Here is a 26,214-nt window from a genome sequence, read left to right as displayed (position 1 = left end):
GGGCCGTGGGGATGGGGGTTGAGGCCGGGGCCGGCGGAGGCCGTGACAGGCCCCCAGCCTGCGGAACCGGGATGGGCGGAGGCGCCTGCGCAGTGCGTCTTCCGCGGAGAAAGGGGCGGGGCGATACACACCGGTTGTGACGCAGCGGCGGGCGGGTTCCGGTTCCGGTCGCTCCTTTTCTCAGCAGCGAGGCAGCGGGTGCGCGCGGGGCGGTTCCAGTGCCAGGATCCCGAGCGCGATCGTGGTCCCGGTCCCGAGCCCGGGGGGGGGGGTGTTGGGGGCTGGGGGCTGGGGAACTGGGACGAGGGGTCGGGAGGGGACGTGGGCCCGGCGGCGGCGGGGCGGGGACACACGGTGACACCGAGGCCTCCCCGCAGGCCGGACCAGTGCCAAGATGCAGATCTTCGTGAAGACGTTGACGGGTAAAACCATCACCCTTGAGGTGGAACCCAACGACACGATCGAGAACGTCAAGGCCAAGATCCAGGATAAAGAAGGTACCGGTGGGACCGGGAGGAGCTGCGGGCGTCCCCCTCCGACCTCCCCCCCCCACCGCCTCCCGCCACAGCCGCGGTTTCTCTCCCGCAGGGATCCCCCCGGACCAGCAGCGGTTGATCTTCGCGGGGAAGCAGCTGGAGGATGGCCGCACCCTCGCAGACTACAACATCCAGAAGGGTACCCCGCTTTTTAGGGGGTTTATTTTTTTTTGGGGGGGGGGGGGGTTTACGGGCTGCTCCCGAACACCCCCGGCCCCACTGTGACGCTTTATATCTCGTTTCAGAGTCTACCCTGCACCTGGTGCTGCGCCTGCGGGGGGGCATCATCGAGCCCTCCCTCCGCCAGCTCGCCCAGAAGTACAACTGCGATAAAATGATCTGCCGCAAGTACGTCCCCGAACCCCCCACGGCGGCGTGGGGACCCCTCTCCGAGCCCACTTCCCCAAGGGAAACGGGCCTTCGACGACACCCCCTTCCCCCCTCCCCCTTTTTTCCAGGTGCTATGCCCGCCTGCACCCCCGTGCCGTCAACTGCCGCAAGAAGAAGTGTGGGCACACCAACAACCTGCGCCCCAAGAAGAAGGTCAAGTAGACGCGGGTAGCGGTGGCCCTGCCGCGCCCTTCCAATAAAGCATCGCAGCGCTCCAACCCCTCGCTTTTTTGTGGTGGTGTGTTTTTTTTTTTGACTAAATTGGCGTGGTTTTTTCAATAAAAAGACCCGCGTTGGGGGTGGGCGGGAGGGGAGGCGATCCCGGAGGCTGCCTGCAGGTGGCGGCGGAACCGCGCTCCGCCTCCGCGCCCCGCCGGGCCTGCGCCGTCCGCCCGGGCCGGGCCATGGTGAGCGGGGACGGTGCACCGGGGCGGGGGGGCGAGCCGCGGCGACAGGATCCGGGGGGGCCCCGGTGTCGATCGGTGTTACGTGCGCGTGGGTGGGTTGTGGGGGGGGTACCGGTGCGGGGCCGCTTGTTCACGCGTGGGTAGGGGGGGGCCTGGAGGGCGGGGGCTGGCGGTGCCCGTCGGTATTGGGCGAACGTGGTCGGGGGTGGGGGGTCCAGGTGCCGGTCCGGTTCGTGCCCGCGTGGCCGGGGCCCCGGAGGGGGGGGCGGATCCCGGTGCCTATCGGTATTGTGTGAACATGGCCGGGGGGGGTCCCCGGTGCCGGTCCGGTCCGTGCCCGCGTGGCCGGGGTGGGAGTTGGTGCCCGTCTGCATTGCGTGCATATGGTCGGGGGGGGGGATCGGGGGTCACGGTGCGTGCGGGGGGGGGTGTCCGGGTCGTGGGTAGGGAAGTAGGGGGTTCCCGGGCCGGTCCGTGCACGCGCGGCTGGGGCGGTCCCGGTCCCGGTGCCGTCGATATTGTGTGCACATGGTCGGGGGGGTGGGGGGGGTCCCGGTGCCAGTCCAGTTCGTCCACGCGTGACTGGGGGCGGTCTTGGTTCCTGTGGGACCTGGTGCACATGGGTGGGGGGCGATCCCGGTGCGTGGGCAGGGAGTTGTGCGGCGGTGCCGGTCCCGTTCGTGCACGCGTGGCCGGGACCCCGGAGAGTGGGGGGTCCCGGTTCGTGGCCAGCGGGTTGGGGGGGGGGGTCCCGGGCTGGCCCGCGCACGCGTGGAGGGGGGGGGTGTCCCAGTGCAGGACTGAGCTCAAGCACCACGGCCGGGCTCAGCTGCGTCACCCAGGGCCAGCACCGGGGTGGGGTGACTCGAGGTCCCAGGATCGGGCCGAGCCCCCCGGGTGGCGCCGGCTCTGCCCCGGACCCGTTAGTGGGCGCGGAGCCACCCTGTGTGGCGGTGGGCATGGTGGCGGTGGGCATCGTGTTGGTGGCACCATCGTCCCACTCCACCACCGTCCCCTTCTCCCGGGCAGACCGGCGAGGCCGTGAAGGCGTTGCTGCAGCGGCTGCAGGCGCTGCAGGGTGAGCGGGCCGAGGCCTACCGGCTCTTCGAGGAGTGAGTACCGGCACCGGTGGGGATGGGACCCGCAGGGGCGTGCGGCATCTCCCAGGGCAGGGCATCCCCAGCAAGTAACCAAATTCCCCATCCCGAATTTTTTTTTGCGTTCTGATGGGAAGAGGCTGCGGGGTGGAGTAGAAGCCATCAGGGCGGCTGATGAGCTCCAGCTGGCAGGGGGACGCCCGCACTAGACACCTGCATCTTATTTTAGCATCCGACAGGAGATGATGGACTTCCCGGGATGCAGGCTTGCGAGCGAAAAAGGAGGGGAAAAAAAAACCACAACCCAACAAAAAACTCAAAACCCCCTGAAAAAAGCAGCTGCTAAGCCTGTCCCATGCAAGGGGTGAAGCTGCCTGGTCGTGGGGACTGAGAGCTTCTAAATCTGGGCAGGAAAACCCGCCTGTTGGTGCCTGGCAAAGGGGGCTTAGCACCGGGATGGGGACTGTGGGGTGTTGCCATCCTCGTGCCCCCCAGGTGCAGTGATGGTGGCTTTCCCGAACCTGTCCCCAGGGGCCACCGGGCGTACCTGAGCAGCGCACCCCACTACGACTTCCCACGCTACCGGCAGCTGGTGCACGAGATCACGGTGGCCTTCAGCGGCATCTCCCGGGAGGTGCTGCTCATCGCCGGGCGCCTGCGGGATGAGCTCGCCCGCCCTGACCTGGCCCAGCACCTCGCCCGCCTCCAGGAGCGGGAGCAGGAGAAGCTGCAGCTGGTGAGTGCCGGGCTGGGGGGGGGGGAATCCCGCCGCTGTCCAAGGCAGGGCTGCGGCTGCTTTGGGGCTGGGGTCTCAGCTCCCACCGTGTCCCCATGCAGACGGCACAGCTCCAGCTGGCCCGGCAGCAGGCGCAGGACCAGCCCGATGTGGACGCCCATCAGCAGGAGGTGCGGGAGCTCAAGCACAAGTAGGTGGTGGCCTCACTGTCGTGTCCCCTCTCCCCCCTCATTTGGGGACGACAGCATCCCACCCCCTCAGGGCTGGGAATGCAGCTGGCAGCACCTCCACCCTCCGGGTGGGGGGTCGGGAGCCCCTTCCCTGTGTTTATCCCAGCTCCAGCCCCTGGGCAGGGGGGCCCAGATGGTGCCTTCAAAAGCGCGCTCGGCCGCAGCCCGGGGAGGGTTTGGCGATGCCGCGCGGCCACGGTCCCCTCGGCCTCCCTGGGCTGAGTGTTTCATAAACAGCGCGGGGAAGGCGAGGCGGCCCAGATAATACGCTCCATATGGGCTTTATTTATAGTTTCCATCCGCTCTCGTAGGCTAATTAAAACCATTGAGGCAATCAGCGAAATTCTCCAGGACCTCAAGTACGATTCGGAAGAAGTCGAGTGATGGGTGTCCTCGTGGGAACGGGTGGAGGGGCCGGCCGGTGGAACGGGGGCCCCACTCCCCTCCCTGGCCCCCACCACACTGCCTTGGCAAGGTGGGCACCTTCCCCCTGACCCCTTTTCTTGGGCATGGGCTGGAAGGGGTGGAGAACCCCCCTTGGGAGCAGTGGGGTCCCCTCCCAATCCTGAGCATCTCTTGGTAGAGGGGTCTGCTGTGGGGCTGGTTCCCCTCCCTGGCTCTGCTGGCCGTGCTGGGGCTTTGCCCAAGGAAAACCACAGTCCGCAGTGCCAAGGGGCCACCTTGCTGTGCCCCCCATGGGGACAGGCACTGCCTTTGCAGCAGCCCCCAAAAAACCACCTCTCGAAGATCAGCTGTAGCCCCAGCTCCGCAAGTGCCCTTTCTACAGTCATCCCATAATAAACCTGTCCCCATGGAGCTGGCCTGAGCCGTGTGATCTAAAGGGCTTGTCCCCTGCCCAGTGCCACCCCCTTCGCCTTGGCTCGGTCCCCTGGGACGGGGTGACGAGGGACATGGGTCTCGTTTGGCTGCCCGCTGCATCCCCGTCCCCGCGCGCTGCTGCTGCTCCGCTGACGCAGACCCCGGTGGGGTTTCAGAGGTTTATTGGCATTAAGCTTAAATCTGTTCCTAATTGACTGAAATGGAACCAAAATAAGGCTGGTTTGAATCAAAATTGGAGCAGGCACTGGGCAAACCCCAGCAGCCTCAAACCAGCCCGCGTGGCTCCCCAGGGACGGACCCCCCCTGTGCACTCGCACATGGGTCCCTGGGGAGAAAACCAGCCAAAATCGCTTCCTGGGGGCTGTGCTGAGGGTGGGGGGACACCCAGGAAGACCCCGCCGCCCCTTTCATCCCCGAGGCTGCTCTGGCTGGCGGTTGAGGAGCAAAGCCTCCGCCCCCACCCTGGCCAGGCGAGGCTGGGGGGTCTCCTTGCTGCCGTGGGGTGCAAGCGGCATGGCAGGGGGCTGTGGTCCCACGGGGCCAGCAGCATGTGAGGGGCTCCCAGAGCTGGCCCAGCCCACTCCCCCTGCCTCACCCCATCCCATCCCCCAGAGCTGTGGGGCCACGCTTCGCCCCGGCCGCCTTCCTGCTCCCCCCCGGCGGGGCCGGGGCAGGCGCGGGTGGTCCCGGGTGGGCGCCGGGCGCCCCGTGTCATCCTGCCGGCGCTCGGTCCCCTGGGGGCTACAACTTATCGCTGGGAAGAACCTGTGGAGAGGAGCAGAGCCCCGCGTCGCCACCGGCCGCGCGCCCCGGGGTCAGTGTCACCCTACATCCCCCCACCCCACCATCCCAGGAGTGGGGGGTAGGGGGGGGTGGGTCACCCTGCATCCCCCCTTATCCCCACCCGGCCAGGGAAAAGAAGTGCGAAAGGCTCCTTACCTACCTGGTTGCGTGTTTTGTGCGATTTCTGCAGCCACACGCGCCACTGGTCGTAGAGCTTGATGCCGAGGTTGGAGCAGCCGTAGGCGTGTTTCTTCACCCACCCGAAAAACTGCTTCAGCTCCCGCCGCAGCGTCGTGTTTTGCTCTCCCCCCTTGGGGTCACAACCCCCCGCCGCTCGCTCTGTGGGGACAAGGGGGTCAGCGTTGCCTTTGGATGGGGGATGGACATGCCTCAACCCCCCCGGTCACCACCGCGCCATAAATAATGGCGGGCAAGAGGAAAACGAGCGGCTTTTTTTTGGCTTCCTGCTGGGAAAGCTGAGCTCCAAATTGGCTCCTTTGCAAGAAATCCAGGTGCCGGGCACGGAGCAGGGAAGGGCCCCCCTGCATGTGTGCAGGGGAGGGGGAGCACAGCGCTGCCGGCATCCCCTCCCTGCCCGCTAAATAACACCGGCGGGGCTCACCGCTGCGTGGGGTGGAGGCGGCGGTGGGGTTGCTCCAGTCGCTCCAGATGCCGGCTTTCTTGGAGCCGTAGATGCCAAAGGGATTGCAGCGCACCTGGACGAAGTAGACGGTGCCGGGGCGGAGGCCGGCCAGGCGGCAGGACGTCTGGTTGCCCACATCATCCACCACCTGGGGAGGGAGAAGGGGGCAGCACCGGTGCGGTTGGGCATCCCGTGCCGTCCCCCGCCGTCGGCGGGTGATGCCGACCTACCTTCCATTCCGAGCTGTCCTCCACGCGGTACTGGATCTGGTACTTGGCTTGGAAGAGGAAATCCTTAAGCGCCGGTGGGGAGCTCCAGCGCACGCTCAGCTGGTCCTCCAGGTCCCCCACCCGGCTGACGTGCACGTCCGACGGCGGGTCGGTGGTGACTGCGGGGACAGGGCAGGGGCTGGCGCGGCCGGCGCAGGCAGCACCGCGGGGGTTAAGGAGCCGCAGATGCCAGAAAAATAAAAAACTCGGAGAAAACAGCCTAATTCGATTAGGAGCAATTCTGCTCACATATCGCCCATTTCCTGCAGCTCCCCCCCACCCCGCCCCCAACATCCCACTGCATGAACCCACGGCCCTCTCCCCCCCACGAGGTCACCGGCATGGCAGTGACATCACGATGCCGTCGCTCACCCACGTCAAGGATGTCCAACATGACGACGTCGGAGACGGCCACCCCCAGCCGGTTGGATGCCTCCACCCAGATCTCGTAGGGCGTGAAGAGGGCCAGGTCCTTGGGGATGTGGCAGGAGTAGGGCCCGGCCGTGTGGTACTCCTGGCACGTGTTGTCTCGGCCATACCACCTGCGGGCGGGCGCTGAGTGCCGGTACCGGCACCGCCGGGTGCCGCGGTCGAGCCGAGGATGCTCACCCATCCCCGGAGGAAATGGCTGCTCCCGGCAGGGACCGCGGCTCATTTATCTGCCACTCAACACTGCCGGCATCACGCTGCCGAGGTGTTGGGTTACCGGCCCCGCGGCGGCCGCTCGTGGCTCATCCGGCAATTCCCAGCTCAACCGGGGCCGCGCAGCTTCTCCTCACCCTCCTCCTCCTCCCCGGCACGTACAGAGCGTGGCTGCCCGCCAGCGCTCGCGGCAGCTGAGACCCGAGGAAACTCATCACACCCCCAAGCAGGGGCCAGCCAGGAGACATCAGGCTCTCCATTCCCCATAGACTTTAAATCCCACTCTGGCATTTTTTTAAAGAATAATAGGAATTAAGGGAGGGGGTGGCCCCACCTGAGCTTGTACTTGAGGGTGTAGTTGGTGTGCAGGAAGGTCTCCCCTTCTGTCCCCGGCGCCCATTTGCAGGTGAGGTCCTTCATGTTTTTAGACCAGCAGGTGATGTTGACTGGTTTTTCTGGGGGTACTGGGAGAGAAAAAGAGGCAGAGGGGGATGAAAAGGCGCAGCGGTGAAACACAGCCCGCGGTCCTGGCAGGTGCTGCCACCGCCATCCCCGGGTTTCCAGCCCTGCGGCTGCAAACGTGTTTGCTGGAGGGGTTTAGGCTCCTGCCCGCGCCTGCCTGCGCCCGGCCCCTGCCCGCACTCGGCTCCGGAGCTGGTTTCTCTCAGCAACAGCAACCCAAAAAACAAATCCAAGCTCGTGTTCCCAGTTAAGCCTCTGTATTCCTAGGACGTAGCATCGTCCTTAAAATAGCGCGAGATAAAATCTTATGATTATTGGTTCGGACAAGTGTAATTTTACCGAGGGTTTGCCAAAACAGCCTTTATGCTGCGCGCTCCTGCGAGCCAGAGGCTGTGGGTTGGGGCACAAACCATGGAGAAGAGGTTAAAAAAGAGCAGCTGCAAGCAACCGCGCGCGACCGTTGCATGTCCGTTGGTGCGTTTTGGCAAGAACCGGGGTGTTAATCCCCGCGGGGATCCCCAAATCCTCCCACGGCTACGCCGGGACCCACAGCTCTCCCCACCGAAACGGCAAAGCAGCGCCGGGGCCGGGTGAAACGCAGCACGTGCAACCGCGCCGGCGCCGCCGACGTACGTCCAACGTAAAGGCAGGAGCCGGCCAAGATGCCGCCGTCTCTGCTGTGACACACCAGGTTGTCCCCCGACTGCTGCTTGGAGCCGTTGAGGTGGGCGAGGGCCACGCTGAGCGTGGTGGGGCCGAGGGCGGTGTAGGAGGCGGCCGGCAGGCGCCGGCCGTTCAGGGTCCAGTACAGGTCCTCGGCTTTCAGGTGAAAGTCGGGGCTGACCGTGCACGTGGCGACCAGCGAGGAGCCGATCAGCAGGGTGGGGTCTTGGGGGGAAATCACTGCGGGGTCTGCAGCCGGAGAGATAAGGGGTGGGGGGGGTAAAAATAAAAATTATATATAAAATTATATAAAATACCTATTTTATATCTATTTAATCTATATAAAATAGATATAAAAGAAATTAAATGTATTTATATCTATTTTTTATATATATATTTAACCCAGCACAGCCCCTTGCAGCAGCGCTTGCCCTCCTCCGAAGCAGAGGCAGGAGCCCGCGAGGCTCCGGGCTCGGCCGCAAGCTCGGGGGCTCCTCGGTGGATCAGGGGGGCTCAAGCCAGGAAGCGCCAACAACCTTTAGGGGAGCTTTGCAGCGCGAGGCTGGGGGGGTTCTCGGCAACGCTGTGGTTTTTCCAGGGCTGGGCGGGGGCTGGGTTGCAGCTTTTTAAGCTTTTTGTGACAAAAGGATTTCAGAAGCAACTATGGAAAGTTTTGGGGGTTGGTTTCCCCCCACCCCCCCTGCCTTTCCCAGCGATGCTGGCCAGCAGCCCCCCCGGAGCACGCCACCGAGGGCCAGGCAGCGCTTCCTGGCCGAGACCAGCACTGACCACCCGCCTAATCCCAACCATGTGCCGCCAGGCTCTGCCAAAACCCATCGCTCGCACCTCAACACACGGTCCCTGCGCCAGGACACCCCGAGGGGCCACCCTGGGAGCTGGCACAGGCCCCCCCCCCCCCCCCCCAAAGGGTGGTCCACACTTGGGGGGACCCTCCATGATGGGAAAGCCCCCCACGTTGTATTTATTTCAAGACCCCTTCACCACAAGGCTTCAAAAGAAAAGGCTCCCCCGACCCCGCTCCGGGGTTTTCCATGTCCATCAGCCTTATCGGCTCCATCCGCACGCGCCAGGCTAATATCCCAAATTACCTCCCGGAAAGCGCCACGACCTCCTCTCCCCTCCGACCTCCCCGGCCCCGATCAGCTTTCAGCGCCCGTCGGCTGCTCCGGCTCCCACCCCGGTGCAATTAATGCTCCAAAATCCTCGTTACCGTGGAGATATCTTAATTAGCAGCGCCTCCCGTCACTCAGGGGACGCTGTTGGGGTGGGTGTAAAAGCATCTGGGTGTAAAAGCATCCAGGACATGTTGGTGCTGGGTACCCCGGGGTATCCCGAGCACCCATGGGTCATGGCGCGGATCCACCAACCCACCCCCAAAGCAAACCCTTCCCCAGGGGGGTCGGCCCCCGGACTCGCCCCATCCTCCAGCGGGGTCTCTGGAAGAAAGCATCCCCAGCTCTGCCAACGAGCCCACCCAGCGCCCGCTCCTCCATTAGCCGAGCCCGGGCTGCTCCAGCGCCGCCGGTAACAGACCCGGCGCTCCGGGCCCTCATTCTCCTAAATCTTAATCTAAACAGCACCAGAAACACACACAAGCACCATAAAACAGACACATTTCCCGTCCTCTGAGTGGGACCTTCTGGAAGAGCCAATTATATATATATAAATATATATATAATCCCCCCCCAAATTTTTTCTCTCTCCTCCAAGCAGGAGCCTCCGGAGGGGCTAATTTTATATATATATTTATTTCCCGCCCCCCCCCGCAATTTTTCTTCCCCCTCTGCACAGACACAGCGCCGAACATGTGTTTTAAAAGGGAAAAGTGTGAAGTTTTCAGATCGGAGAGGAAAGGGCCGGAGAGACACAGGCAGCCTGTGGAATGTGCAAGTCGCAACGAAAATACCTGCTCGGGGGTTTTATGGCTTTCCTATTAAAAAAAAAAATGCTGATCAGGTGCTAAGTAATGCTATAAAGTAAAACCACATTTCCAAGGTGTCGGGAACGTTTATGTTTTTCTTCCGAAGGGCCGGATTTCATTTTATTTTTATATCAGCTTTTTAAGGAGTTGGGAAAGAAAAGGAAAAAAAAAAAAAAAGCCCTCCGATAAGTGTCAGAGATCACGCAGTTAAAAAAGATTTATTAAGACATGCAGGGGGTTAAGGAGAAATAATATAAATAATTGCCCTGAAGAACAAAAGGAAATTTGGGCAGCCCTGAATTCTGCAAGAAAATAAATCTTAAAAATATCTATATACATATTTAGAGCTCTTCTAAAGCTCAAGCAATGAGGTTTGCAGGTAGACGTGGCACCCAAAAACGCTTTATTCCTCCTTTCCACTATATTTTTCCCTTTCTTTTCTCCAACTGGCATTTCTCGTGCCCATCCCTCAGCTCGAGGAGGGATTTATAAAAAGCCCAGGCATTCCAGTGAGAGCGACCGAGCTGAACTGAGGGGAAACATTCGCTCTCTAAAAGGAGATTTGGCTTCGCCTTTCCCCAGCGCCGCACGTCGAGGGGCCATGGGGTGAGCGCTCACCCCGGTCGGCTGCACCGGACCCCCATGGCGGGCAAAATGGGGGTCCTGGGGGTGTGAAACTGGCTGCAAGCGACACCAGGCATCCTCTTACTGGGGTGAGCCAAATAGCGCGGGGTCAGCCCCAACGGGGGTCCGGCCACGGCCCCACATTGGCCCCGGTGGGATTAACCCCTCCAGCCCCGGGAAGGGCACCGGGAAGGGCGCAGCTCCACGCCGAAACCCACCTCGATTTGGAAGCTCTCATTAATGGCTCCTAAAGGGATTTTTGGAGCCTTTTTCCTCCCCCCTCCACTGCTTCTGCAATTTTTGCCCTAATTCTTGCTCTTCAGGACTTCCCCGTTAACAACACGCATGGGTCAGGGGGTACGAGACCCGGGTGGCCGGGACCCCGTGGCATCACCAGGGACGGGGACGCAGAAGCGGTGGCTTTTCTTGGCGGGACCCATTTGCGCGTCGGAGCGAACATCCATCGCCTTGAGAAATTCCCATCATAGGGAGGAAGCCAAACTTCCTGCTGCGGGGAATGGGCTCTCGCCTCCCCTTCGCTCAGGCCGGAGGGGAAGCAACGAGGCGACGGGTGGGACGGAGGCTAATTTGGGTTTAGGGGAAAGGGGAGCCCTCCCGTGTGTCACCCCATGGCGAGGGGGGACCCCGATCCCCGCGGGGCTGAGGCCACCCACAGCTCAGCCCACAGGTGGCACCTCCCAGACCTGCCACTGCTGGGTGGGACCCCCAAATGGGCATCATTGGGGAGCCCCCCAGGGGTATTTTTTTTGGGGGGGGGGGGGAAGGGGGGCTTCATTGTTCTCCGCGGGGGAGGGAGCTCCCTATTGTTCTGGGTGGGGAAAAGGGGATTCATTGTTCTCTGGGACTGGGGGGGAGGCACGGCCCTCCGAGGGGAAGGGGGGGGTCCCTGTTGTTCTTCGCAGGAGGAGTGGGGTCTCAGAGGCTCTGGGGGGGGGGAAGGGGGGTCCTGGCTCCCGGGGGTGGGAGGGGGTCGCGTGGGGAAGGGGTTCGCTATTGTTCTCCGGACGGAGGACGGGGGTTTCCATTGTCCTGGGTGGGGAACGGAGCCGCATTGTTCTCCGGGAGGGGGGGTCTGCAGGGCGGGGGGGGGACACGACAAGGGGGGACCGACCCTTCTCGGGGAGAGGGGTCCCTCTTCTCCGTGGGGAGCGGGGGCACTCGCTGCTCCCGGGGGTGGGGGGGCTGCCGCTCTCCAGGATGGGGGGAACAAAAAAGGGTTCTTCTATTGTTCTCTACGGGGATGGGGGGGGGTCCGGGCTGCCTGCCGGGGGGAGGAGGGGTCCCCGCTGCCCTCCGCAGCACAGCGCCGAGGTGCGCCCCGCGATGCCCCCGCCGCGCGGGGATGCGGAGCGGCCCCGGGAGCGGCGGGGGGGGACACGATACGGGGAACGGGACGGGACGGGACAGACGGACACCACCTGGACCGACACCGCCCGGCCCGCGATGAACGGAGGAGCCCCGCGGGGGGTGGGGGTCCGGCCCCGACGGGACCCCCCGCATCGCCTCGCCCCCCTCTCCCCCCCCACCTTGCAGGAGCCGCCCGGTACTCACAGGCGAGCGGCTCGGCACGGAGGAGGCGCAGGCAGAGCAAGAGCACCGGGGGGAGCAACGGCAGCGGCGGCATGGCCGGCTCCGGTGCCCGTCGGTGCCCGGGGCGGCGGAGCGCACCGGCACGTCCGGGGAAGTCCCGAGCAAGTCTGAGTAACCCCCGGTTACCAAAGCCCTAAATGCCGCCCTGGCCCCGCCCCGCCCGGCCCGGGCCCGCCCCCGGGGGGGCAGAAAGACACCGGCCCCGGGGCCCCACCGCCCCGCTCCGGTACCGGCCCCGGTCCCGATCCCCGGCACGCGGTGCCCGTCCGGCAGCGCCCGGTGCTGAGGCGGGATGCTGCACCCCCACACCCCACCCCGGGGCCGGTGTCCCGCTCCCCCCGAGCCCCGCGGAAGGTGAGTAAGAGCCGCCCCGGGGCCGCCTTCCCACGGGTGACTCATGCGCGGCCGCCACGGACCCTCCCGTGCCCCCGGGGCCGCTCCCGGTGCTGCACGCGCGGCCGGGCCGGGCCCCCCGGGAGGCTCCCCCCCATCAAAAGTGTCTTTACAAGACCAAAACCCCATTATTACTTTTTTTGGGGAGTGAAAATGGGAATGTCTTCCCATAAATCCCGATGTTTTCTATCGAATTCATCATCTCTAGTTCTCTCCTCCCCCCCCCCCCCAAAAAAAAAAGCACCTAAAAGTGGGAAAAACACCCCGAGTGGCTCCAACCCCCCGCCGGGTTGGGGTGTGTTATGTCCCAGGGGTCCCGGGGCAGCCCGGCGGTGGTGGCGTGCCCGGTTGTGCCACCGGCACCCCGGTGAAGCCGGCCACTTGGGCATCACACCTCCATCCCGGCGCCTCCTCTGGTCCCCCCGCCACCTCCCGTCCCCCCTCCCGGCGCTCGGTGGCACCAAGAGCTCTGCAGACCCCCCAGCTGGGTGGCAAAGCGCCCCGGAGAGCGGGTCCCAGCTGTGGCAAGGCCACCGTCCCTGAGCGTAGGCTGTCCCCAGCTGCGCATCCTTTAGGTCTGCCTGAGCCTTGGGGTGCGGGATGGGGTGCAGTGGGGTGCCCCGAGAGCACGCCATGGTGGGGGGTGCCTGGGTTGTGTCGCGTCCCCCGCTAGCAGAGGGGACGCGGAGGGACCTGGTGGCCTTGACCCTGAGGTTCATCTGGGGCTGGGACCCCCGAGACATGGGACTGCTGCTGTGGGCAAAGTTTGTGGGTGACTGTGGGGGCTTAGAGCTGGGGGGGGGGCGGTATTTCCAGACCATGGGGACATTTTCTGGTGGCTTTTCCTGTCCCTGTGCTCCATGCGAGGACAGGGACATCGCTCCCTGGGGGGACAAAGCCGGGGGTGGCAGGGAACACCTGAGTGGCCCGGGGTGCCCCTCCCAAAGGGGTGACCCCATGAGTCAGCCCCTGCCCCATGGCACGGGGTGGGGGGGTGACACTGCAGGGAGTCACTGCAGGGCTCCGAGGCGTTGGGCACCCTCCAGAGGGACTGCACGGATTAGAAAATAAAATCAAAAAAGAGAGCAGGAGGGAGAGAAAACAATGCCTTTTCCCATCGTCCTGTTTTTTGGAAGCTTCTGAACTGTTTTTGTTGAAATTTCCCAAAAACGTCAGGCTCGGGGAGCCACCCAGCCTGAGAAACTTCAGCCCCAGCGTCCGCAGTCTGGCCGAGTGAATCACGGCTGCCCTGGGGGCTGGCGGCCGCCCGCAATCCCGACCCACCACCCAGATCACCCGGGGAGGGGGGCCCCGGGAAGTGACCCTGGGGCAGGAGCCAGCGGTGGGTGCTGCGGGGCGGGGGGGGGGGGAAGGGGAAAGCGTCCCCCTGGAGCCGGAGTCGGCACCAGCAGCCATCACAGCCGCCCACCTGCGCTGCCTGCACCGCTGCCTGCCCACACCATGTCCCCCATCTGCCTTCTCGTTCCCCCGGCCAAGCCCCTCGCCTTCCACCCGGAGCCAACGATGAAGTGGGATTTAGTGCGGTTGTTTCGGGAAGCAGGGATGGGTGGGTTCCCAGGGTGGGGGGTGACACCCCTCCTGATGCCAGCAGAGGGGACATGGCTGGCTCCAGCAAAGGCATCATGAGAAGGTGGCTTGAGGCTTTGCTGGGGGGTCAGGGGGAATGTGGGGGACAGCGGTGTTGGGAGGAGAGGGGAGCATTGGTCCCCACTGGTGTCACCTGGGATGTCCCTGGGGTGTCACCCCAGGTGGCTTGGGGCCATTTGCCCTCCCCCACCCGTAGCAGCGTCCGGACCCGATGCTGTGGGATGGGGACAGGGTGGGGGGACACAGCCGAGCCCTGAGTGAGCCCTGCTGTGCCTGTGGTCCCCAAACCCGGGCAGCGCTGGGGTGGTGTCGGGATGCGGCTGGCGGCAGTGCCGGGGAGCAGCCGGAGATGACAGAGCCGCTCTCCCGCGTTCTGAGTCAGCGCGTCGGCCAGCGCATCGGTCAGCGGGCAGCCGTGGTCAGCGCTGCCCTTTGACAGTGACCTTTAAAGGGCTGCTCCCTCCTGCCCACAAGCCACCACGCTCGCAGGCACCGGCCGGGCTCCCGCAGGGGGCTGGGAGGCAGGATCAGGCCTGGCAGCCCCCTTTGACCCCCGAACCGGGCTGTCGGCGTCAGCGCGGTGGTCCCCTGGGGCTGCCGTGGTCCGGCTGCCCCCCCCGGCGTGGCTCCGTTCCCAGGGCCTCTTTGCCCTGTCGCGGTGCAGGATCTGGCCGTGGGGCCCAGCTCCCAAGCGGCCGAGCCCGTACAGCCACGATCTCCTTGCTTTGCCCAGGCGGGGTGTGACCTCCCCCTAGAAGGATCCAGGACCCCAGGGTGGCCCTGGTGACACCCCCAAACCCAGGCTGCGCATCCTCACTCTGGCTTCCCACCAGCCATCATCACCTTCCTGCCAGCCCTCCATCATGTGTCACCGGGGCTGGGCCTGGCACATCTACCCTGAATTAATCTAATTACTTGATTTCCCAGCCAGAGCTTGCTCCATAAAGTCCTTGGACAGAGACAGCATCTGGCTCAAGGGCCAGGGTGTAAAAAACAAACAACAAAAAAACCCAAAAACCCAGAAAAAGCAGGAGGAGAGGCTCAGCGGAGCTGCCTCTGACTGCCTGCATCCTTTTAAAGTGACCTGGGGGAAAAATAAAGAGGCTAGAAATGCAAAGAATCCAGCAGTCAGAGTTTTCTTTATATTCCTCTCAGTCACATTTCCACATCCATGGGTAATTTATAACCCACTTAACCCCTTCCCTGCCACCCCCCCAGTACAACCCTTTCACTCAAGAGCATCCTCGCAGCAGGCGGCCGCACCTTCCCACCTCTGTTTGCTTTGGGAAGCACAAAAAGTCCTGCGACGGAGTTTGCTGATCTCTAGAAGGGGGGAAAAATATGCGGTTGATGTTGAGGGGGTGCTTGAGCACGAGGGAAGGGCTCTGTGGGGTTGGCACACGGGGCGACGGGTCCCCTCCCCATGAGGGGGAATGTGGGGACACCCCAGTAGTGTGGGAGGACCTTCACAAAAGGCTCCAGAAAAAAAAATGTGGGTCAGTAGTGATAAATGCAAGAGGCATTGAGGGTTTCTGGAGAGGGGCGGGAAGCAGAGGGAGGCAGGAGAGGGAATTACCCAGTGGTAAATATTTGCCAACTCGAATATTATTGCCTGGAAGGGGGTTTTCTGTTAAAAGGTGAGTGGAAGGAGCATGGGATGGCGCCAGGCGTAGTGTGGGCAGGTGCGGCAGGAGCGTTGCCCACCGCCAGCGCTTGGTCCCGGCTCCCAGCACAGCACTCCCAGCGCTCCCAGCACTCAATCCGGTGGCTTTCGGTCCCTCTGGGGGTTGGGCCTCCGGCTCTGTCCCTCCTGGCTGATGGAAACCTCACCTGCAGCGCGGCGCTGTGATTTACAGTGACGGCCTCCAATCTATCCCATTTACTTGGCCATTAGTCACCGGTGCCGGACACGAGGCTGAGGGGCTGGACGGGCTCCAGGAGGGGGAAGGAGGGAGCAGAGCCGACCTGGCAGCCCCGCCAGCCCGGCCGGAGCACATTTTCTCCCGGCCCTGGTTTGATTAACAAGATGAATAAGCTGGCGGAGCACAGCGGGGCGAGGAGAGGCCCCATTCCCTGCTCCTGGGGGGGCACGGGGCTGCGCTCCCCTGGCCGTCCCTGAGGGGATCCAGCTGCTCCAGGCCCTCTTCCCCTGCCCCAAGGCATGGAGCACCCCTCAACCCTTGGCTGGGACCAGGGCACCCCCCTTCCCTGCGCTGGGGTCCTGCCATGTGTTCCCCATTAGAGCTGGAGGTTAGCGAAGCCCCTGGCTCTCCTCCTCCTCCTCCTCCTCCCAGGCCCACTTTGGGGTGCTGCCATAAATAAGGCTAATGGGCAGGGCAGTGGCGACGCAGCACGCAGGACCAAGCCTGTGCCTTTTATGTCTTTTAAACCCTGGGAAATCAAAGCTGTAAATCTGGGGTGTCAGGGAGGGCCCAGCGGCCTGGCGGGAAGGGGCCCTGTGGAGCATGGGTGCTGGTGGGATGCGCCGAGGCGGCTCGGGGAGGCCCCGAGGGACACAGAGGGTGGCATGCCTGGATCTAATGCTGGCTGGGGACAAGGGGCTCATCCCCTCCTGGGGGGACCATCCCTGGGGGGTGCTGACCTGGGTGGCAGTGAGGCCCCGGTGCTGCTGCTCGGTGGTGCCAATGTGACCCCAGTGCCAGGGCAACCCCGCCCCTCTGTGCCCATCTCTGTGTGCCACCCGTGACAGTGTGTCCCCCGGTCCCCATGTGCCCCCCGGTCCCCATGTGCCTCCCAGTCCCCCTGTGATGCTGGTGTCAGTGGGGCTCCCCCCATCCCCCTGCCTCCCCCAGTCCTGCTGTAGCCCTCTGATCCCTGTGCACCCCCTGATCCTCCTGCCTCCCTGGTGCCCCCCAGTCTCCCTGCATCCCCCAGTGTGCTCCCACACCCCCCAGTCCCCCTACACCTTCTGCTCCCTGTGCATCTCCTGGTCCCCCTGCATCCCCGCGTGCCTGGGCACCCCCTGTCCCCCTGCATCCTGTGGTACCCCCGCATCCCAAGGTGCCCGAGCATCCTCCACTCCCCAGGCCCGCTGTCCTCCTGTATCCCATGTTATCCCCGCATCCCCCGGTCCCCAGGCCTCCCCCATCCTCCTGCATCCCACATTGCCCCCACACCCCGCAGTGACCGAGCATCCCCTGGTCCCCAGCCCCCACCCCATCCTCCTGCATCCCATGGTACTCCTGCATCCCCCAGCGCCTGGGCACGCCCCTGTCCTCACACATCCCGTGGTACCCCCGCATCCTCCAGTGCCCGAGCATCCCCTGGTCCTCAGCCCCCCCTCCCGTCCTCCTGCATCCCACGTTTCCCCCGCATCCCCCGGTCCCCAGGCCCCCCCGTTACTCCCGCATCCCCCAGTGCCTGAGCACTCCCCGGTCCTCAGCTCCCCCCCCTTCCCCGCATCCCGTGATACCCCCGCACCCCCCCATCCTCCCGCACCCCGCCCCCGCCCCCAGCAGCATTCCCGCTCCGCGCTGCCCGCCGGTACCACCGGCGGGGGGGCTGCCGGTGCCGGCGGGAGCTGCGGCAGGCTGCGGCGGCTCCCCCCGCCCCCGGCCCCCCCCGCCGCCCCCGCCCGGCGCACGGCGCGTCACGGCGGGGCCGGCAGCGGCGGCGGCGGCGGCGGCGGTGGGTGCGCTCCGCTCCGCGCCGCTCCGCGCCCCGCGCCCGCCATGGCGGCCCGCCGCCCCCGGGCCCTGCTCGCCCTCGGCCTGGCCCTGCTCGCCACCGCCGCCGCCGCCGTCGCCACCGACCCTTTCTCGCCCCAGCTGGGAGATACCGCCGGGTGCCGCGGGCAGTGCGGCCGCAGCCTGCCGCGCCGAGCCGCCGCCGTGAGTCCGGCCGGGCACCGGGGGCTCGGGGGCTCCGCGGGTACCGGGAGCATGGGGAGCACCGGTGGCACCGGGAGCATCGGGGGGGGGACGGGACCAGGGGCACCGGGAGCACCGGGGGAAAACTGCGAGTGCCGGGAGCACCGGGGGCACCGGGAGCATCGGGGGCACCGGGAGCATCGGGGGCACCGGGGGTACCAGCCCACCCGGCGCGGGCATCGCCACCGCACCGGCCCACCCCTGCGGGGGGCACTGGGAAAACCAGTGGTCTCCTCCACTGTGGCTTTGGGGTGTCCCCGGTGAGGGCGTGCACCCCAGTTTGGGGTGCCCACAGCGGTTTTGCCCATCCCATCTTCGGGGTACCCCCCCCAGGTCTCACCCGCGCCAGGTTTGGGCTGTCCTCGGTGGTGGAAGCCACCCCGGGTTGGTGGTGCCACCGGTGAGGCCCTGTCCCCGCTGACACCCCATCACCGGCGGCGTGGCAGAGCCGTCGTGGGGCGCGGTGGCACAGGGCCAGCGGGGCCGAGGACGGCCGGGGCGAGCGGGTGACACCGCGGCGGCAGGGTGGGCCAGCACCCAGCCACGGCAGCAGCGACTGAGATGGAGCCGAGTGCTGGTTGCTGGACCTGGAGCATCATGGAAAGCCCCGGATCAGAGCTGCCGTAGCCGTGCCGTGCTGGGGACCCTGTGGTGGCAGCCAGGACCCTCCCCAAGCCTCCGCGGTGGCAGGGCCGTATCTAGGCCAGCGCCTTGGCAGGAGCCCGCGCAGCCCCCGCTGCCGGGGGTGGCGATGGAGTTGTTTTCCCATCTGGGCTCGAGCTGCCTCCCTGCCAGCACCCAGCCCTGCCCGCGCTCCCCTGCGGGCACGTGGACCCCGGTGGGTGGGGGCACCCACACTTCCCAGAAGCCTGTGACCCCCATGTAGGCTCAGTGCCCACCCCGTGCGTCCCCCCCAGTGTGTTCCCGGCCCCCCCAGTGCATGCACCCCGCCATACACGCACCCCCCAGCGCAGCCCCCAGCTCCTGCCAGCCCATGCCAGGTCCCAGCCAGTGCCAAGCACCCCAACAGAGACGGGGGGACGTGCCACGTCTTCGATGGGATAAGGCCACGTGCAAACCTGACCTTTGCTTGCAGACCCGGGGGGGTGAAGGCAGCTCTCCCTCCCCCGGGGATGCCGTCGCCCCATGTTCGGGGTGCCAGGCCTGGCTGTGGTTCTGCAGGAGGGTGGTGGTGCCGGGTGCAGGGGGGCCGCGGTGGGGGTCCGGCGCAGCCACCGGGCTGAGCTTGGTGCCAGCTCTGTGCTCTCCTCCTCCTCCCTGCAGGATGCTGTTCTCAACGCCTGTTACCGGGGCTGCCGGCTGTTCTCCATCTGTCACTTCGTGGATCCAAGCGCCGAGCTGAACACAACCAGAGCCGAGTGTGAAGCAGGTGAGGAACTGGCAGCCAAGCGGCCCCTGCACCCAAACACTGTCCTGGGAGGGGTCCCCCAGGCACTGCCACAATGCCTTCCACCCTCCTGAGCACGCTGCCTCTGCTCAGCCCCACGCTGTGCCCAGGGGCCGCATCCAGACCCTGCTGCAAACCGAGCGGGGTGCAGATTTACACCCACTGGGTGTAAATCAGGATGGTTGGGGGGGGGTCCTGAGGGTGCAGGGCTCATCAAGGGGATCAAGCACCCCCTAACCCTGCTCTTCCTCCTGCCTCGCAGCGTGCGCCGAAGCCTACAGCAACGCGGAGGAGCAGTTTGGCTGCCTGACGGGGTGCCGCAAGCAGCTGCCCGAGGTGGAGAGCAGGAGGGAGAAGGTGAGGGGCCGGGGAGATGGGGACACCCTGTTCCCCCCATTAACCTGCCCAGCCTGTGCCTGGTGCCACTGGGCATGGCTCTGCCCTGTCCGTGTGTCTGGCTCCTTCCCCAAAGGGTCTGTGGGCAGGAGGTGGCAGGGGCTGGTTGTGCCACCCAGGGTGCCCTGGCTGCTCCGTCCTTGTGCCATCGTCACCCCATGGGTCTGCCCCAGGGACTGGCTGGGGAAGGCATTTGCCTCCACAAGGAGCCTGGAGCTGTGGGGCTGCCCTCGGGGTGGCTTCCCAGCCACCTCATCCCTCACCTGACCCCTGGTGTGGAGACATGGGGCATCTCAGTCACCCTGGGCATGGCAGGGATCAAAATTTGTCCCACTGCCGGGCAGAGCAGGCAACACCAATGCAACGGAGACCACTGCCACCCTGCTGAGCCCACACCCTGCCTGGGACCCCACGGGAGGACGCTGGGATGTGGTGGCTTGACCCCTGGGTCCCACTTTAGGAAGGACCTCTTCCTCCCATGGGAGCTCGGCCCAGTCCCTCCTTTCCCTGGAGATGGAGGCTATAACAGCCCACACGTGCAGCCTGCCCACCCATCCATCCATCTACCCACCCACCCACCCGTCCACCCACCCGTCCACCCACCCACCTGTCCACCCATCCACCCATCCACCCATCCACCTATCCAGCCATCCACCTATCCACCTATCCATCCATCCATCCATCCATCCATCCATCCATCCATCCATCCATCCATCCATCCATCCATCCATCCATCCATCCATCATCCCTCCATCCCTCCCAGCACAGGCATCCAGCTCTATCCCTCCCCTCGCTGCCTCCCGGCCACCCCGCCAGCAGCCTCACGGCTCGGTGAGCCCCAGCACCGGGACCCGGCTTCCCTCGGCACTTTCCCGGGGCAGCTTGGGACCGGGCACGCTCCCCACACGCTCCCACTTCCCACCAAAAACTCACGCCGCAGGATGCCTGCTGCATCTTGCTTTATTTTATGTCCCCTGTTATATATGCCCTTGCGGCCGGGTGCTCTGAGCGTGCTGGGTTGGTACGTGTCCGCCACCGGCCCATCGCACTGCTTCGTCCCAAGCATAGGAAGCAGATTAACTGGGCTCAACCCAGGCTGCCGGAGGTTTGGGCCAGGCAGGGCAATTACTCCGAATTCCCAGGGTGAGGGGTTCTGACCACCAATTGTTGCAGATTCCCCCAGTTTTGATCTGTTATCCTTCTCAGCAATTAGCAACGCTTTTTCCTCCTACTTTTAATTAATTCAGCTTTTGCCCAATTAATTAAATTAGACTTTGGCCCAAGGTAGAGGCTTTTGGCTTTGTACGTTTGCAGACAAAGATGAATTTGTGCTGTAGAAAAACTGTGGCTCCTTTGAAAAACCACTTTGCAGCCTGTTTTTAAGACCTTCCCAGTGTCTGATCCCATTTCCCAGCCCCGCTCCGAGGCTGGGGACGAGTATCAAGGGGGCGAGCGGCTGACAGGGAGGGCTGTCACCCCCTTCACCCACCCAAAGCATTTTTCCTTCGGGTTCCCAGACAAGCAGGCAAAGCAGATTTAGTATAATAATTAGATACAGAATCTGACCTATTTATTTCCTGTTTGCTGGTTTGACCGTGCAAGGGGCTGTCGGAAAATGTTCGAAGCCAGTGGCAGGGAGCAGCCAAGCGGATTCCAGCAGGGATGCTTTAAAAATAACAAACTGCCGCGACGGCCAAGAATCCAGGGCACGGAGAGGCTGCCAGGAGAGAAACGCCCTCGGCATCTCAGCCGCTCCGCTCCTATTGTTTAAAGCACTGGTGCGAGCGCGGGGCTGCCGAGGGGCTGGGTGGTGGCCCTGGGGACTCCAGCCCCAGGCTCGGTGACCCTCCCCGGGCTGGACCACAGGTCCTGCACATCCCCGTCCCGGGGGAAGCAGGCTGAGCCCCAGACCTAAGTGCCAGGCTCAACCTGGCCACGTCCTCGGCGTGGGACATTGTCCGCCGGGGTGGGTGACGAGGAGACGGCGGTGACACGATGTCCCTGCTCCTTTGCAGAGCCTGGAGCTGAAGGCGCCGTCGTTCTCCATGTTCGATTTGGTCTCCACCTTCTGCAACGACATCGTCAGCTCTGCCCAGAGCTTCATCTCCTCCACTTGGACCTTCTACCTGCAGGCGGATGATGGCAAAGTCGTGGTGTTTCAGGTGGGGGTGTCCCATGTCCCCTCTCTGCTGGGTGCCGAGAGGGGTGGGGACCCCCTCGCTTACCGCTTTTTCCCTCTTTCCCTGCCAAACCGCCAGTCCCAGCCCGAGATGGAGTATCCAGTACCCGAGGCGCAGGAGACCCAGCCGGCGCAGCCAGGACTGGGGTCCAGCCCCCGGGTCCCCCAGCCCCACACAGGTGCGGGGGTTGGGCTGGGAGCCTCCGAGCCCTCCTGGCTCTCATCCGATTTCTCCAGAGCTAAACAAATTACCCGCTTCTCGGGTCTGATTAGCTTCCCACACCCCGCACCCACGCAGAGGGGGTGAGTCTGGACTCGGGACTTGCTCCAAGAAGCTGCTGGGATCCTCTGTGCCCCCACAGCGGGCAGAGGGTCCCCGGGGGGGGGAGAGGGGACCACTGAGCACCCCTGCACCCGATCATGTGCTGCCAGGTGGGTGGGGAGCGGGGCAGGTGTCCCCACAGTAGGTGCCGGGGCTCAGCATCGCCTCTCCCCCCTCAGGCCCCCGGGTGAAGGGGGAGAAGCCCCCCGTGAAGGAGCCGCGGGGCAAAGCCAAGGCGCAGCATGCAGAACCCCCGCAGCCGGAGCACGACTTCCTCGGCTGCATGTCCAAGTAGGTGCAGCGCAGCTGTGCGGGGGCCTGGACCTGCCGGACATGCTGGAGCAGACACTTCCCCCCCAATTTCCCCCCCGATTTCCACCCCGTGCCCTGCCATAAACTCATCCTTTTCCTTTGGCGGGGGGTGGTGGGGTGTTACAGGCGCTCAGGCCTTCCTCGCTGGATCCTGGCCGCCTGCCTCTTCCTCTCCATCATGGTGATGCTGTGGCTGAGCTGTGCCAGTTTGGTGACTGCCCCCGAGCAGCACGTCAAGACCCAGGTACAGGGTTTCTTAGCGCAGCTGGCGGGCGGGTGTCCTACAGGGGTCCCCGACACCCCAGGTCTCACCGTCACGGCTGGGTGAACCTTGTAGGGCTGAGATGTGGCCATACAGTGTTTGTGGTCCCTGGCCACCATGCTGGGCTCGCCGGCATGTCCGTGCTGTGCGGTACGTCCCCAGCCAGCCCCGCGGTGTTCCCAGTTTGGGGACAAGGGGATCCTGTCCCCTGCTCTGGTGCTGCACCGTCCCCTGTTTTCCAGCCTCTGAGCATCAACGGGGACAAGGAGTACCTGGAGGACCTGGATGGCCCCGGCACCTTCCCCCTGCCGCCTGTCATCGCCGTCACCCTGTACCCCGCGCACAGCGGCGAGGACGCGGGGCCGCTGCCCCTCAAAGTCGACCTGGACAAGACCGTCCTGTAGCGCTCCCATCCCTTCCCATCACCTCCATGCCACCTCCCTGTCACCATCCCCATGGCATCGTCCCCGGTCCCGCTCCACTGCCCCTCCAGCTGCCCCACATCCTCAGCTCCTGGAGGGGCTTCTTTGGCTCTGGCACGGGGGGGACCTGGGGTATGATCTGGCTCGGTCCCGCTCTCCTCCCCAGGGACAGCCACTGCGGAGGAGGCTCCCAGGAGACGGGCAGCGGCTTTGCCTCCTCTGTAGATGTGCTGTTTGCTGGGATCCTGGTTTCCAGCGCTCGAGAGCCAAGAGAGGAGCTGCCAGAGTGGGGAGGCCGGGGGGAGCCCGTCCTTGTAGCGGGGCGGTCCGTCTCCTCCCGACCAGAGCCCCCGGGGCCCCGCAGCCCTCCGGGCATGGGTCCAGCGCTGGGCAGGAGGGAGCCGGCTGCGGTGGGGGATGGAGAGTGTCTGCAGCGTTCTGGGCTTTGGCTCGGCACATCCCCGGCCTCCCACCTTGGGCTGAGCCTCCAAGGCGCCGTCTCCGGCCCTGGGAACTCCCTTCCGCCGGCCGGAGCCGATTGCCTTGGGGAGCCGAAACGTGGCGAATGGATTTGGCGTTGGCAGCCGGAGAGAGGAGTGGATCTCACCGCCTCCATGCCCACGCGAGGACCCAGCCAGCCCCTTCCTGGGGCTGCGGAGGGGCCCCGGGATGGCTCCTTCCCCTCCCTGCTCCATGATGCCTTTGGGGCAGCTGGCCCTGATGCTGATGGGTTGCTGGTGGGACCGAGCAGGGGACGAGGTGACATTTCCCTGGCTCATGCTGCTGTGGCATGTCCGAGCTTGGGCAGGAGGTGGGAGCTGCCAGGACACCTTTGTCCTGGGTTCAGCATCCCTGCCTGATGCCAGGAGTGGCTCACTCTGTGGGGCTGTAGCTGATGGCAGGACGTAGCAGCAGCCGATCTCTGGGTCTCTGGGCTCACAACGCTGCCCGGGAAGCCAGGGGCCAGCCCTGGGGACTCCTGGCCAAGCAGGGACCCCTCGGCTTGCCCTGGCATAGCCGTTTGGCATGGAGGGGTTCCCTCCCTCCCCCTGCTCTGCAGGGCTCTGCTCCCGCAGCTGGGCTCGGTGCGAGCCAGGGTGTCTCCCCATCTCCCCGCCGTTCTCCATCACTTGACTTTGTGCGTCGTTTTGTGGTTTGATTTGCACCGGCATGTGGTTCATCGGCCCCCAGCGCCTGTGGGGACACCCCTGTGTTCAGGAGGGATGGCTCAGGGTCGGCGGTCCCTGCCATCCCTGTAACCACCTAACATGTCTGTACAGATTAACTTATTACCCGCGACTCCCCACCCTTGGGTTTTTAGGCTCTCTCCGTGTGCCAGACGCTCCTTGGTGCTGAGTGGTCTCGGGGGGCTGTGGTGTGGTGGGGCGGGGGGCTCTCGTCCCCATCCTCACTGGTTTTGTGCTGCTTCGTATCATTTTCACCCATGCAACATATCTGGGTTTGGGGAACTGGGTTTGGGGGGGGTGTCTCGTGTCCGTTTTGGGGTACACTTTTTGTTGTTGCTTTCTGGCCGCTCGGCTCAGTGTAAAGCTCGGTGGAGTCTGTGGCGTTGTCCTGGCCACGGCGGCTCTCCCCGCCCCGGGCTGCGAGCTCAGGGGCGAGGCTGGCCACAGAGCTCCCCCGGCTTCGCTCCCAAAGGGCAAACCCAGCCCCAAGCTGGCTGGGCGGCACGGGCAGAGGGGAAATAAAAGGTTTGTACCAGACCCGGATGAGTTGGTGTCTTCACGGGGTACCTGTCGCCCACTGGGGAGTGGGTTTGAGCCCCAGCATGGGGGCCAGCGGGAGGGCGCAGGTCGGTTCCCAGCTCACCATCCCATCTTTGCAGGCTGAGCCAGGATTAAACCTCCAGCAAACCAGAGAGAAATCCCCTGCTTGGGCTGTGTTGCACGGACACGGAGCGATGCTCCTCTCCGCTGCAGGCTGCGGCGCCGGCAGAGTCGCCAGATCAAGAGATTCAGCGTAAAAGGAGATGCTACATTCCTTGGGGAGCTAGTCCCAACGCCCGTGAGGCGGGTGGGCTCGGTGGGTGCTGGGAGGGCTGGGGGCCATGCGCCCCAACACGTCCACCCGTCAGCCGCGAGGAGGAGGAGGAGGCTGAGACACGGCAGTGAGGGGGACTGCACGCACGTGCTTTCGTGTGCCTATAAAGAAGGGCTGGGGAATGAAGGCTTTTCCCACTGAAGATCACCCACTGACACCCGGGCGCCCATTTTGAGGAGGGAAAGCGTAAATCGGGCCGTGCGTGCGTGCGACACGTCAGCGTAACGCACCGCGGCCGCCCGGGCTCGAGGGCTGGGACGTGCTCACACGTGTACGCGCCCACCTTTCCCCCACGGCATGTGTTTTTCCTGGCACGGCGCCTGCGTCCACGCCACATTCGAGCTCTCCCCATGCCAAGCACGACACAAAAGCTCATGCAAGGGCCTGGAGGCTCGTTTTTAGCACTTCAGTAGCTCAGCAGGGTCCCGTCCTCGGAGCCAGCAGCAGCGCGGGGCCCCCGAGGAGCTGGGGCTGGTGCTGGCCTCAGCTGCTTTTTTGCTCCAGGATGCAGAGACGGGGACAAGGAGGTGCTGCCCGACCCCGGGTAGGGCTGTGGATGGATGCTGGGGTGCTCGGCGTGAGTCGCAGCCAAAGAAGGATCTCCCAAGGGGATGCAGAGCCTGGTCTGCTGCCTGCCAGCAGCCTCCGCTGCCGGAGCACGGCCCCCGCCTGTCCCTAAATCGGGGGTGCGATGTCACCCCCACGCAGCGCAGCAATGCCGGGTGCTGGAGGGGGATGCTGCGCTCTGCGGGCTGGGCTCAGCTCGCTAAACGGAGGGGAAGAGGGATGGTGTTCTCAGCTCGCTGCCTGTGCAGCAGGCAGGGAGCCGAGCGGAGGATGCTCTGGGCAGCCCTGGCTGTGCGGGGCTGGCGTGGGAGGCAGTGTGCCGCAGCCGCAGTGCCCGGGCGATGGGATCTGGGGGCTCGCACGGTGTCCTCACAGGCAGCTGGGTGCTGCGGGGTCCCAGCGTGGGCAGAGGGGTGTCTGGGGCTGGCAGGATGAGAGGGAAGGGCTGAGCGGTAGGAGTCCAGCGCTGAGAAGCCTTTGGGGTAGGTGCAAGCAGATGCCCCAGAGGCAAGAACCCCC

At 64.8% G+C, this 26,214-nt stretch overlaps 4 protein-coding genes across 6 annotated transcripts; 3 read left to right on the top strand and 1 right to left on the bottom strand.

The window, feature by feature from the left end:
• The first annotated feature begins 111 nt into the window (after positions 1-111).
• Positions 112-1,144, top strand: UBA52 (ubiquitin A-52 residue ribosomal protein fusion product 1). 2 transcript variants are annotated; one of them, XM_064469850.1, is made up of 5 exons: positions 112-198; positions 378-497; positions 589-675; positions 782-884; positions 995-1,144. In XM_064469850.1, the coding sequence occupies exons 2-5, from the start codon at positions 395-397 to the stop codon at positions 1,086-1,088; spliced, it is 387 nt and encodes a 128-aa protein (XP_064325920.1). In that variant the 5' UTR covers positions 112-198; positions 378-394; the 3' UTR covers positions 1,089-1,144. The 2 variants fall into 2 exon arrangements, with proteins under 2 accessions (XP_064325920.1, XP_064325921.1); XM_064469851.1 differs by lacking the exon at positions 112-198 and adding an exon at positions 226-250.
• An 86-nt stretch (positions 1,145-1,230) lies between these two features.
• On the top strand, positions 1,231-4,212 carry REX1BD (required for excision 1-B domain containing). The gene is made up of 5 exons (XM_064469849.1): positions 1,231-1,333; positions 2,363-2,445; positions 2,962-3,166; positions 3,268-3,356; positions 3,708-4,212. The coding sequence occupies exons 1-5, from the start codon at positions 1,331-1,333 to the stop codon at positions 3,778-3,780; spliced, it is 453 nt and encodes a 150-aa protein (XP_064325919.1). The 5' UTR covers positions 1,231-1,330; the 3' UTR covers positions 3,781-4,212.
• Positions 4,213-4,339: 127 nt separating this feature from the next.
• On the bottom strand, positions 4,340-11,969 carry CRLF1 (cytokine receptor like factor 1). Of its 2 annotated transcripts, none has more exons than XM_064469847.1 (8): positions 11,837-11,969; positions 7,669-7,947; positions 6,908-7,037; positions 6,304-6,473; positions 5,893-6,050; positions 5,642-5,810; positions 5,176-5,358; positions 4,340-5,001 (listed from the first exon to the last, which is right to left on the bottom strand). In XM_064469847.1, the coding sequence occupies exons 1-8, from the start codon at positions 11,907-11,909 to the stop codon at positions 4,985-4,987; spliced, it is 1,179 nt and encodes a 392-aa protein (XP_064325917.1). In that variant the 5' UTR covers positions 11,910-11,969; the 3' UTR covers positions 4,340-4,984. The 2 variants fall into 2 exon arrangements, with proteins under 2 accessions (XP_064325917.1, XP_064325916.1); XM_064469846.1 differs by having other exon boundaries at positions 5,180-5,358.
• Positions 11,970-17,501: 5,532 nt separating this feature from the next.
• On the top strand, positions 17,502-24,791 carry TMEM59L (transmembrane protein 59 like). The gene is made up of 8 exons (XM_064469562.1): positions 17,502-17,727; positions 19,051-19,156; positions 19,437-19,531; positions 21,586-21,732; positions 21,829-21,928; positions 22,251-22,362; positions 22,510-22,627; positions 22,888-24,791. The coding sequence occupies exons 1-8, from the start codon at positions 17,569-17,571 to the stop codon at positions 23,047-23,049; spliced, it is 999 nt and encodes a 332-aa protein (XP_064325632.1). The 5' UTR covers positions 17,502-17,568; the 3' UTR covers positions 23,050-24,791.
• The last annotated feature ends 1,423 nt before the right edge of the window (positions 24,792-26,214 follow it).

Source organism: Phalacrocorax carbo, chromosome 19 (genome assembly GCF_963921805.1).
Source record: "Phalacrocorax carbo chromosome 19, bPhaCar2.1, whole genome shotgun sequence".
NCBI lineage: Eukaryota > Metazoa > Chordata > Aves > Suliformes > Phalacrocoracidae > Phalacrocorax > Phalacrocorax carbo.
The sequence above is the reverse complement of the archived record's forward strand: the minus strand, read 5'-3'. Positions and strand labels throughout refer to the sequence as shown.